General features: G+C 24.0%; 1 protein-coding gene across 2 annotated transcripts in view; it reads right to left on the reverse strand.

Annotated features, from left to right (window-relative positions):
• Positions 1-7,890: 7,890 nt before the first annotated feature.
• LOC122857997 (putative uncharacterized protein DDB_G0282133) overlaps positions 7,891-13,165 on the reverse strand; it is a 72,843-nt gene continuing 67,568 nt past the window's right edge. For both annotated transcript variants that reach the window (XM_044160588.1, XM_044160587.1), the window contains 3 exons: positions 12,793-13,036; positions 12,556-12,731; positions 7,891-11,524 (listed from right to left, as the gene is read on the reverse strand). In XM_044160588.1, the coding sequence (XP_044016523.1) occupies positions 9,139-11,524; positions 12,556-12,731; positions 12,793-13,036 (2,806 nt within the window). In that variant the 3' untranslated portion in view covers positions 7,891-9,138. The remainder of the gene's footprint in view (positions 11,525-12,555; positions 12,732-12,792; positions 13,037-13,165) is intronic.

The following is a 13,165-nucleotide window of genomic DNA, read 5'->3' on the forward strand; positions in this document are numbered from 1 at the left end:
ATCCAGATTGTTTCGGTTCCAAAACACATTCATATGAAGCTGTAAATGTTCTTGATGGTGTAGTACGTCGTAATAGCTTATTCCAATCACTCAAACTCATACTTGATATTTTGTCATATCTTGATGTTACAGAAAATAGATTTTGTTCGTAAATTTTTATTGAACATGCTTCACCATCATCTGGACACTCAAATTTATCACTTATTACAACATATCCATCTGGTGATAATTCACTTACTATTGATGACATTTGATAAAATTCATAATCATGTTTATCTGGACCAAATGCTATATCAGTTTTATCATCAAATATAAACCAATTATATGATTTTGAACCATATGGACTACATCTACAGGATTCATCATCAATTGGCGGTGTCGGACAATGTCTTTCTTTATAAGTAAATTGTTTAAAAAACTCAACACGTTTACAATCACTTGTTATTGTTAAAACACCAAATGTAATACTAATTACAAATAATAAATTTGACATTTTATATTATGATGTTCTTGTTTATGTTTGATGAATTAATACTTGAATGCTAAAGTGATGCTACAAACAGAGGTATTTATACTTTACTGATATCAAATCGGTGAAAGGTCAAACATGTATCACAAGTTTTTTATATTATTTCTAAGAATTATTTGAATAAATTGTGTCACCACTCAAAAATTATCATATTTATTTTATTACTTTGTAGAAATATAAAATATCTTAAGTTTCATTGAATTTATTTTATATCAATATATATAAAATTAAATAAAATTATGAATAAAATCAAAACAATTATTTGATAAATATTTAATATTTATTAACGTAAATTAAATATACATGTACAATGTAATAATTTTTTATTTTTTTAATTAAATTGTTTTACAATTTTTGTTGGGTGAAATACTGATTTACTTTTAAGACCATACTTATTGACTCTCTTCAAGGCTGTTTTTCGTTTTTGAGCAACAACGCAATAATGATCTCCAACAATACCACCATCATTAAAATTAATTTGTGGTGCTTTTCCTAACCAACTGCAAATTTCTTGTTGAACTTGATAAATTTTTGGACATTCACTGCATGGATGATTCCAAGGCCAACCACAAGCATCAGTGTAACAAGAATAATGATAATACCAGCCTAAAACTTTTTCCATAACTGGTCTAACAGCCAAATATCCTGTTTGATTAGCACGAAAAATACATTTATATGATGTTTCTGATGTTAATGCTCCAACATTTCTTCTCAGCATATAATTATTCCACTGGTAAATATCCATGTTTGATATTTGTTCATAATCAGATATTACAGAGAATAAATTTGATTCAGAAAATATCATTTCACATGATTCCACATTATTTGGACATACAAATTTATCACTTAATAAAATAAATCCATCTGGTGATGGTTCACTCGTCACTGATGACATTTGATAAAAATCATAAATATATTTATCTGGAGCAAATGGTATATCAATGTGTTCTTCAAAATTCATCCAACCATCTGAACTTTCGGCTGTTGAATAACAGGTACAATTATTATTATCATTGTATTCTGATAAAGTAGGACAAAGCTTTTCTTTTGACGTGAAATTTTTAAAAAAATTAATACGTCTACTTTTAATTATTCTCGATGAAATAATCAAAATAAAAATTAATGATAATATTAATTTTGACATTTTTTATTTTTAATGATGTAGATGTTTTTTCAACAACTGTTATTTAAAAACTAAACGTTGAATATTACTTGAAAATATAATTTTATTAAATTTATTTTTTATTGTCATCATAAAAATATTTTGCGATAAACTTTGCAAGTAATAAGAAAAATACAACAATGTTTTTTTATAAACCTTGAAATATTTATTTTTTTTATTTTTATTTTTTAAATCATCATGCATTTGTATTTTTTTTTTTTAAGAGCAAATGGGTTTTGCTTTATATATATATGGGTTTGTAAGTGTGTATATATATTGATGTATTTATCAGAGTCAACTTGGTTACATTATCCGCAAAAAGGATATACGTGTACGTGAGTTAAGGTAAAATGTTGTATGCACACATGGTTTGGGTATGTCATATTGACTTAATATTCTCTTTCAAAGTCGCAAAATATATACTCTTATTTTTTTCTTTCTCACCATAATACTGTGAGTCTTAAATTATATTTTCTTTTCATCTAAAAAACAAAATTTATCTAAAGCTTTGTTTGTACAAGTTACAACATACTAAAATAATACAATTTGGATTTATAAATAAAAACTTCAAGACTTTTAAAAACGAGATTTTAAAATAGTTGTAAAATTTTTATTATAGCTATTTAAAAAAATATATATTTATTTTTTAAATTTCATGATGATATTGTCTGAAAAGCTGATGATCATTTGAAGTTAAAAAAAAAGTATTTTAAATAAATTTTATATCATCATCTGGATAGACTAGGTTGAACGATTGTTGATAAAAAATTTAAACATCAGTTGATAATATACAACAACTATCTATACACAAATTGATAAAAATAAATTATTTATCAACAATCGTTCTTTTCGAAATATATTTGAATCATTTGTTGGTCCATTAAAACCAACAGCCGACAATGCAGTGTGCTTTAAAAGCTCCTGCAACAAACACCCTTGTTCAAATATAAAAAATATAAATAATAAAAATCAATTTAGCATGTAACTTTACGAACTCTGATACCTCAATCAAGATAATAGTGTCTAATTAATTAAACCTTTGATCTCAAGAGATATCAACTCCCTTGTCTCTTTTAATTATCTTTATTTATATAATTAATTTTCTAAACTTAATTTCATTATGAATTTTGTAAAACAAAATAAATAATTATTGCCTTTTAAAAATTTATTTTTTCATGAATAAATTTATAAAATGGCTATTAAAATATTTATGATTATTTTCAAGGTGCGAATTCTTTAAATTTTTACACGTGTGTTTGTCGATATATATTTTTTAGTAGGTACTTAATTTTATTTTGTAATTTTATATTCTATAAATATTTTGTTTCATTTTATTTGACTGACTTTATCAAGAATTGTTAATATATTTTTTGTAAATAAAATTTATTTATATTGTTGAGAATAGAACAAAATAACAATGTTTAAAATTGACTTTTTTTTTCTTTATCGTTTGTAATTTTAATCAAGATAATAGTAGCTAATTGCCCTTGATCAAAAGACCAAGCTCTCAATTTTCCCTTGACTTTATTTTTGACAATTGTCGAAATAAAAAATAAACCTTATCCAATCATACACTTTTCCAATAATAAAAAAATAAAATAATAATGACAATAATAAAATTATCTCTTGAGAACAAAGTTTTCAGATAATTGTCCCCCCAAGTACTGTATCGAAAGACATACAAAAAACTTTTATTAAAGTATCTTTTTAGGTATTCTGCTTCAACAACAACTTTATAAAAAAAACACCAATAATAAAAATAAAAACAAAGAAAAAAAAAAAAGAAAACCAGTAATGTGAAAAAGCGATATTTTCTTTTAAATTTTTCCGCATAAAAGAAAAAAAAAAAAAAACTTATCAATGAAAAATTATGATAAAACTATGTATATAAGAAAGTATATTCTATTTATATTTTTGTAACTTTAGTTTTATTTTTTAGTTTTAAAACAAAGAAATATATTTTTTTAAAGAAAAAAAAAATCTCATATGTAAAATATGCTAAATAAATGAGAAAATAAAGTGGTAGAAAAATTCCACTGAGAGTCTGAGACACTGTGTGTGTATAAACGACAAATACTACTTTGATGCATCTCTAAAAACATTTTTTTTTTTTATTTTCTTTCATAAATATTTATGAAACGAATGCACACAAGTGTTGCATATATGATATTGTACAAATAAAATACAATAAGACGTGTGTACTGATATAAAAAAATATTCAATGTGTCTGTGTTACAAATAACCACATTGTAATTCAAAAAAAAAAAAATACAGTAAAAATTCCACACGAGTATTAAAGTGACTAAAAAAAATTAAAACAAATCTCTTTCACATGACAAAATTTGTTGCAATAATTTTAACGAAAAAAAATAGAATTAAATTGTTGTAAGTATATTTATAAATGTAGAAAAAAACCCATAATTTAATTAATTGATTATTAAGGAATATTTATAAATGAATATATTATGAAAATATGTCAAATGGATGGTAATAAATTCAAATATAATTATTGTATTAATTATTCATAATGAATGATTATATGAAATGATGAGGGTTTAAATTTTTGGTTATGGAAATCAACAATCAAAATGACATTTTAATGAATGATAAATGGAAAGTGTGTGTAATACATACATGCGTTATTAATGCGTATATATATGCGAGTATATGTAAATTTAAACTAAAATATTAAACTAACGAAAATAGTTAGGCATTCTGTCGGTTGCACTAACCAGATTTTGCCAACGGCAAGTGTCGTCAACGTCGTCACATAGATGATTGTTAATTGAAAAGGGATGCTGACGATAAACAATTAGCTTCTGGCAAACGATGTCAAATTTTTTTATAAACATTTTATATACTATTAAAAAAAATATATAATATAATCAATTATTTATTTATTTATTTCAAATTATTTTAATTTTTTTATCAAGGGCTAATTATATATATTTATTTTTATATAAATAAGAAGACAAATCACTAATGCTTCATTGATTTCCATATAAAGGAAAAACAAAATTGAAAGAATATGAAAGGGATATTTGTTGTAATATAATAATAATATTTCTATTAAATTAAATGAATAACATATAGTATTTTATTATTATTTTTTACATTTTTTATTAGTCCATTGCACTGGGCAGTTACGAGACAAGCCTTAGAATTCAATATCCGTAATGGAATGTGGTTGTTAAGGGTCGTATTGAAAAAAAAGTTTGAATGAAAAAAATAAATAAAAATAAATTAAAACAAGTAGAATCAAAAACGGACAAACGAGATATATATGTATAATATATATAGAGATACAAAAAAATATTTAAAAAAAAAAAACTTAAAAGAGAACTGGTGAATAGTCAAGCATTGGATATACACTGGGTCCTCTTAAAAAATTTTATTTAAAAAAAAAAAAAAAAAAAGTACTTTCAGTAATATTAATTAAACTAATGAACTACTCGAGCATGATATCATATAAAAAAGTAGTTTTATGATAAAAAATAAACCACTCTAAATCATTTAGAAATAATTTTAAAACATAAATTAAGAAATATGATTTTTTAAAAATATTAAGAATTCTTTTTGGACTGGATCGTTTCGATTTTCCTTTAGTTAAAGTTCATATATTTTTTATTATTAACAATTGTAATTTGGCTTTATAGAAAATTTCTAGTGTACAGAGTTTAATGCCTCGAGGTGAAAAACAATTTTTGTGTGTGTTATTAAACCAACTTAAACTTGTGCAGTTTTGGAAATAGCGTTATAATAATTATCAGCTTGAAATATTAATATACCATGTTGTATAGATGTATTTGTAAAAATTTTTTATTCACAAAATTCATTTTTATCTGAGATGACCTGATTAAAAAAAATTCTTTATAAACAATATCTTAAGAATTAAATATTTCACAGTTGGTTATCTTATTATCATAAATAAAAATCAAAGACAATTTAAAATTTTTTTTCAGACAGTTATTCAAATAAAATAAAATGTTTGATATAAAAATTAAATGATTTATAAGCACATGTTTAAATAAAACTCACTGTGGTTATAATCCCTAATTTTTTTTTTCAAGCATATATCATTCTTTTATATAATTTTTTTGAATAAATTAGATGAATAATTTTTTAACAAATCAGTCGAAGTAAAGTCTTGCAAGTGCCTCGAATATGTTTCAAATAATTTTTCCAAGTTTTTTCATATTATTTGTTTTATTTGCTGAAGTTATAAATGTAATTTTTTATTTTATTAAACTTGATTTTTAAATATCAAACATCTAGGCAATTAAATTTTTTCTTTTATATTAATAATGAATTATTATTTGTTTTTTTTTCAGAGCGCATATGCAACGCCGATTGAGACTACAACAAACTGTAAAATTACCAAAGAATATTCTGAATTATTTACAAAAGTTGAAGTAGATATGCTGATTGTAATTGATGGTGTTAAAAATTTAATTGACAATAACAAGAATATAAATTCAAACGAAAAAAAATGTCTAGATGATGCTTCTAAAAAAATTTTAAATGCGTATAATAATATTATTCGTAGTTGTTTAGCTTGTGGATGTATTAAAATTCCAAATGTAATTATATAAATATTTATTCTGTACTACAATAAACTAAAAAAAAAATTAACCCATTTTCATATTCTAGGATAACGGATGGATTTGCGTAGGATTGGAACGTGAAACAATATCAAATCAACAATTAGCAGATATGAAAAAAGAAGCTTCCGATTGTCTTAAAAAGTCGTAAGCCAAATAATTTAAATAAAATAAAAAAAATAATATTAATAAACGAACAAAAATGTCTAATGGAAATTTCCTGTCTCAAGAATAATTTAATTATTTTAATTTAATTCATAAAAATCTAAAATTTTAATTGATAATTTTATTGTTTAATAAAAAAATTAATAAACATTATAACAATATTTAATATACTGTAAAATAAATAAAAATTTATAAAACTAATAATAATAATTATCATTAAAAAATATATATCAAATATTGATATGAATCATAAATATTAAATATGAATTATTAAAAAAAAAAAATTGTTATTTTTTGTTTGTCTACCTGGAACGTCAATCATATTTTTTTTATTATTAATAAATAACGAAAAAATATATATAGTGTTCTTTTACACTCATCCAATAATATATATAAGCGTAATAAAATTTTTCAACGTCGACAATTTTGTGCGTATTTACTGATTCCTCGAGGCGAAAGCAAAATTCGAAATTCGTTTTGTCATGTTAAATCGTTCGTTGAATTTACTCATGTTTCCATTTCCTCTAGTTGCCACTTGCACATTGGATGCACTTGTCGATTGACAATAAAAAGGTTTTTCCATAAAAATAAATAATCATTGGTTTCTCTACATTCAAAGTCGCCACAATACACAATTTATCATTACGTCATATTTTTTTTTTCTTTTTATAAAAGTAAATATTTAATACAATAATCAATTTCCATTCCAAAAAAAAAAAAAAAATAATTATTCAAAGAATAAATTAAATCCAATGACAAATTGTTCACAATATAATGAAGACATAAAAATAATGTCAAAAAAAAATATCTAAGGGCTAAGGAGAAAAGTCAATAACAAGTCAGACATTTTTTTTTTGTTTTTTAATTTTTTTTTTTACAAAAAAATGTTAATAATATAACAATAATAATATAATAATGAATATGTATACATGATTTTCTTAATTATTAAAACAATTTTTTAAAAATTGTGATTTAATATTAATTTTTTTTTACTGAAGTTTTATTTATTTTATTTCAATTTTTTTTCTTTATTTATATTTTTTATTTTTTAACCTACCCGAGTGGAGTTTGGATGATTACGTATGAATTTTTATAATATATTGCTTCAATAAAAGCTTCATCCAGTATCCACTCACCCACGTAACGAGTTTATTTTAATTTTTTTTTTTATTTGAATAGTGAATTAACATTTAATTTAATTTTAAACGTTGTATTCGTGTCAATTACAAAATTTGATAAGAGAAACAGAAAAAAATATATTTATTTTATTTTAAATATGTACCTTGCCCTTAACCTTGTTTCCCTTAATTTAATATAAAACTTTTTTCATTTTTTTTTTCATCATTTTAGCAATTGTTAATTTGATTATTTTTAATTTGATTTTATTTTTAAATAACTATACAGATTATTCACCTTTTTGCATTTTTTTTTTCCATTTTTTAAAATAAAACAAACAGAAAATTAGTACGTTGATAATTGGAGTATACAAAGTACATAAAAAATTTTGTATATTACAAAATAAAGATAGCAAAGCTTCAACTGATGATAATATATTTATTTTTAAATTTATGATTTAACTGATAAATGAAAAAAAAAATTAATTTGAATTTTAAACATTTAAGAAATAATAATGAGATAAAATTAATTAACAAAAAAAAAAATTAAATCACGTTTAATAGTGATACATATATAAATTTATCATAAAAACTTTAAATGTAAATTAAGACAAAAAATTGTGATAAAGTTTTAGCTCATTTTCAAGATGAAATTTTATATGGCATATTGAACATAATGAAGATGTAAAAAAGTATTTTAACACTTACAAAATAAAAGTTTCAAGATAATTTTTGCACATAGTGTCACGTGTCCAAGAATAACTACAATTTATGTTTTTTTTTTTTTTAAATAGTTTTCGTCGAAAAAAAAAAAAGCAAGAAATATTCTTTAAGAATGTTAATAAAATTTCATTTTGGTATTGAGCCAAGTGGCATAAGATTCTGATGCTATACATGTAAAAAAATTCCTCGTTCCTTCTTGTCTGGAAATAGGATATCAAAACGATAGAATAACGATGCCACAAAGAACCTGGTTCCAGACATCCAGAAGGAGGAAATGAATGATCCCTCATAGATAAATCCTTGTGATATTGTTGGACGGATATTGGCAGCATCATTTATGACAAATAAATAAAAAACAAAAATACACAAACAAATATACAATCTCATATAACCAATTTCATTTTTCGCTTTTCGCTTATCATTTTTTTTTCTCTTTGTTTGTTAACAAGAACAAAATAATAAATAAACTCTCCAATTGTCTCAATAACAAGACAATTGTTATGTCATAATTAAATAACAAATAAAAATTAATTTTTTATACATCATTCAATCACAACACTGGCGCTGAACGATCATTGGTCTTAGTCTTCCTTAATTTCACCGTTGCAAATGCATTGTGATTTCTGTAAAATTATTACTCTCAATTTAATTGCCAAATGATATTTTCATTTTTTCCAATAATATATATTCTAATTTTAACATTCAACACTGCCAAAATATAAACAATAATAAGCAGCTAAAACTTTAACACTATATATAATCTAACAATCAAATAAAATTAATAATAATTTTTAACAAAACAAATATAAAAAAATATATGGGATAATTTGTTGTGTGTATATTTTATTTTTTCTTTTTTTTATTATTATTATTAACTGATGCATCAACACCCCAAAGATCATACCATGGACCACATGTATTTTTATCTCTTTCACGTTCACTATCACGTCTTAATTTTGTTCTTGGTAATAATGTTTTTTCATTACGTTTTTCATTTTCTACAATACAACTATATGTTGATTCTTCATCAGATGCTTCTGTTTCTGTAAAATTTTGTATTAATCCATCATCATCATCACCACCACCACCATTACCATATGTTGTTTTACCATTATTACGTCTTTCTTCTTTTTTAGCTTCATTATTTTCTTTAAGTTCAGCAACAACCATATGTCTTTTAGCTTCAATACTACGTTTTCTTTCATTTTCAATAATAGCTTTTCTTGATATATTACCAACAAAATATGAACGTTCATCTTTTTGTTGTTGTATTTTATATTCTGATCTTTCAATTATTTTTGGACGTTCAGCTGGTGTTGGAAAATCATCATAATAATCAATTTTATCTGGTAATAAACTACGTTCAGCTGGTTTTGGTTCATCACGTTGTTGTTGTTGATGATGATGATAATTATTGTTAATATTATTATTACTATTATTTAAATTACGTTTATGTGAAATATTATTATTATTATTGTCATTTGTTATTGTATTATCACTACTGTGTGATTCTTTATCAATACTATGATCAGACATAATACTGTCTGTTGTTGATTTACGCAAGTTGTCATTTATTGATTCATTTTTTATGATTTTTGGAATATCAACTAATGAACGATGTTGCCATAATGCCATACCTTCAAGTACCTCAGAATCTCGTCTAAAACGCCAAAATGATTTTGTTCTTTTTATTAATTTTGGACTTTTAATATCAATATCAATTGATCTTCCAGTTTGTACCAAATGACCAAGTGTTGTACTTTGTCTTGGTAACATAATTTTTTTATTATCATTTTTTAATGTATTATTATTATCATCAATTATTGTATTTTTTTTTTTCTTATTATCATCATTCAATTGTACTTTTTCAATGATTTTATTACGTTCTAATTTTGTTTCAAAATTTGATTCATAACCACGTTCTTTTTCATTTAATTCTCTATTATTAGAATTATTATTATTTTTTATTATTCTATTTGTTGTTTCACCATAAATATCTTCTTTATCAGAATAACGACGTTCTCTATATGATGGACGTGTTGTTGGACGTTCTGGTGCATCTTCAAATGGTGGTTTTGGACGTTCAAAACGACGATTTGATTCACGTTCAATATTACGTTTTCTATCTGGATTTTTTTCAAATGTTCTTTCACGCTCGTATGATTGATTTCTATTGGTATTTTTATTATCATTATCAAAATGTGATTTTGATGATCTTATTTCTCTGTCATAATTATCATTACGTTCAAGACTTTTTGTATAATCACCACGATTTTTACTGTCCATAAATTTTGGTGGACTATGTTCACGTGCATATTTTTGTGCTGTTTGTTCCAACTTTTGTGCAATATGTTCAACTTTACGTCCAATTTCTGGTATTGTTATTGTACTTGTGTCTTCAGAGTCGGAATTTGATGATACTGAATCACATTTATCATTGTCATATTTATGATTATTATTATTATCATGATAGCTACTATTATTATTGTTGTTATCATTTTCAGTAACATTATCATCAATTTCATCATCATCATCATCATCGTCATCATCCTCGTTAGTATTATTATTGTTGTAATATTTTTTTTTATCATATTTTTCATTGTAATTGTTTGTACCATATGTATCATCATCTTCATCTTCATCATTATTGTTCGTATTGATAATATGTTGTTGATCATCATCAGATTCATCAATGTTAATTTTATTTTTTGTATCATATGAATTAACTTTTTTACGACGATTTATTATTGTTGTATCACGTAAATGTTCATCATCATTTTTATATCTTGTACGTTCATTTTTATCTTGACGTATTTTTTGATTTTCATAATCTAATTTTCTATTTTTTTCAATTTTACGTTCACGTTTATCCCTTGTGTCACATTCTGTATTACGTGTTGTATAATCTTTACGTTCATGACTCTCATCATGTCTTCTATTATTTGTTGATGTATATCTTCCCTCGAGATTGTCCTTTGAATTTTCATTCTTTGAATCTGACCACATTTCCATTTGGTTTCTATACATGTGCCAGGTCTTTTCGTCTCTTGGGATTGTCTTCCATGAATCGTTGCCCCAATCTTTACTATTCTTGTTGTTGTTATTATTATTATTGTTGATACTGTTGTTGATTTTTTCAGTATCTTCACGATGTTGATGCTGTTGCTGCTGTTGCATAGCTCTTTCAGCTGCCTCAAGACGATCCCCTCGAGTCTTTCTTCGTCTTTGTCTAATTTATTGTTGTGGTTTTTTTTTTTTTCGTTTATTTCGTTTATCGCGAAATTTATTGGGAAATAAAAAATGATAAAAAATAAAATTTAGAAAAATAAAATAATTAAATTATAAATGAATTTTTAATTTAAATAAAAAATATTTAGCTGGAAAATATTTAATTGCCATCATGCATAAGGAAAAATTAATTAAAATTCCACCATTATAATAAATTTTCATCCATCGAGCTTGACAACACATACAGGATTTACAAATAATATTAAAAAGTTTAATAATTATTATGTGCGAGATTTATCATAGAATTGATTGGGAAAAAAAAAATTTCCATCCAATATATAAAAAATAAAAAACCAAGAAATATTTTAGTATTGCACGGAGAAAAATTAATTAAATAGGTAATATTTGATTGTTGTTAAAAATTAATAAAATTTAATAAAAGCAATTATTTGAAAATAAAAAAAAGTTCTTAATTCTGTTAGTAAATAAATTGATTTTCGATTAGACTTATTTCGAAGTTTAATTTGTTTTTATTATCTCAAAGATATTTAAAAATAAAGAAAAATAAATTTTGTAGAAAATTGGTAATCTCGTTGGTTGTTTCAATGTTTACAGTAAGAATGTTTGTGCCACTTAATTTTAAATTGGCCAAGTCAGTATTCTATTTTTTTCTTTTTATATACTCCATTTTATTATTTTACTTTTTTTTCATCAACTAAAGGATCAAGAATCATGTGTATTTGGATGGAATTGCGCCAAACCAGTACTCAGTTAGCCTGGGGATATTTTCAAGCGATTGTGGTGCATCAGTGAGATTAGCAATCGCACAAAGCTTACTTCAATAAACATATATATTTAATGCAGAAGTGTAGTTATTTACGGAGATTTTTTGTTAATAAGATTAAGCGAAATTGGTGGTCTAACAAGTGTAAAATAAATTTAAAAATATATACAATATAAAAAGCCAAACAAAGCAACCAATTACTAAATAAATAAATAAATAAATAAATAATAATAAAAAAATAGACTCACCTCATTGCGTCATCATCACTGTAATCAATGTCTGGTTGCACTGGTGGTTCATTTGAAAAACCACTGTCGTTACTGCTGTGAAGTGATGTTACTGCTGGTGGAGGAATTGGAGGAACTGGAGGCTGAATTCTTCTACTTGCAGCAAGTAAAGATGGCATTGTGCCTGATGTACGAATCTAAAATTAATATTGTATATTAATAATAATAATAAAGCACAAAATTAATTATTAAACTCACAGATTTTGGCTGACGACCAGTTGGTGTTGCAACATTGTGTGAACTATGGCTTTTTGGTACATTTGTTGGTGTACCATTGTTTATATTTGAACTAATAACACTGTTATTATTATTAGCAATATTACCATTTCCAATATTAGAAATTTCATCGATACTTGGTGGTGGACGTGATGGTGCTGGTTTACATGGTGGCATTGCTCTTAGATCTGGTGATCTACCATTATTTGCAGCATGATTTGGTGATCTATAATAATATAAAAATAAATCAATTGATATATACATTGTATAGTGCTCGTTAAATATATTTTTGACCTCATAAAATATATAAATGAATAGTTTTTTTTATGGCAAAATTTGACAGTTAAAATGGTTT

Source organism: Aphidius gifuensis, linkage group LG5, assembly GCF_014905175.1.
Source record: "Aphidius gifuensis isolate YNYX2018 linkage group LG5, ASM1490517v1, whole genome shotgun sequence".
NCBI classification, from domain to species: domain Eukaryota; kingdom Metazoa; phylum Arthropoda; class Insecta; order Hymenoptera; family Braconidae; genus Aphidius; species Aphidius gifuensis.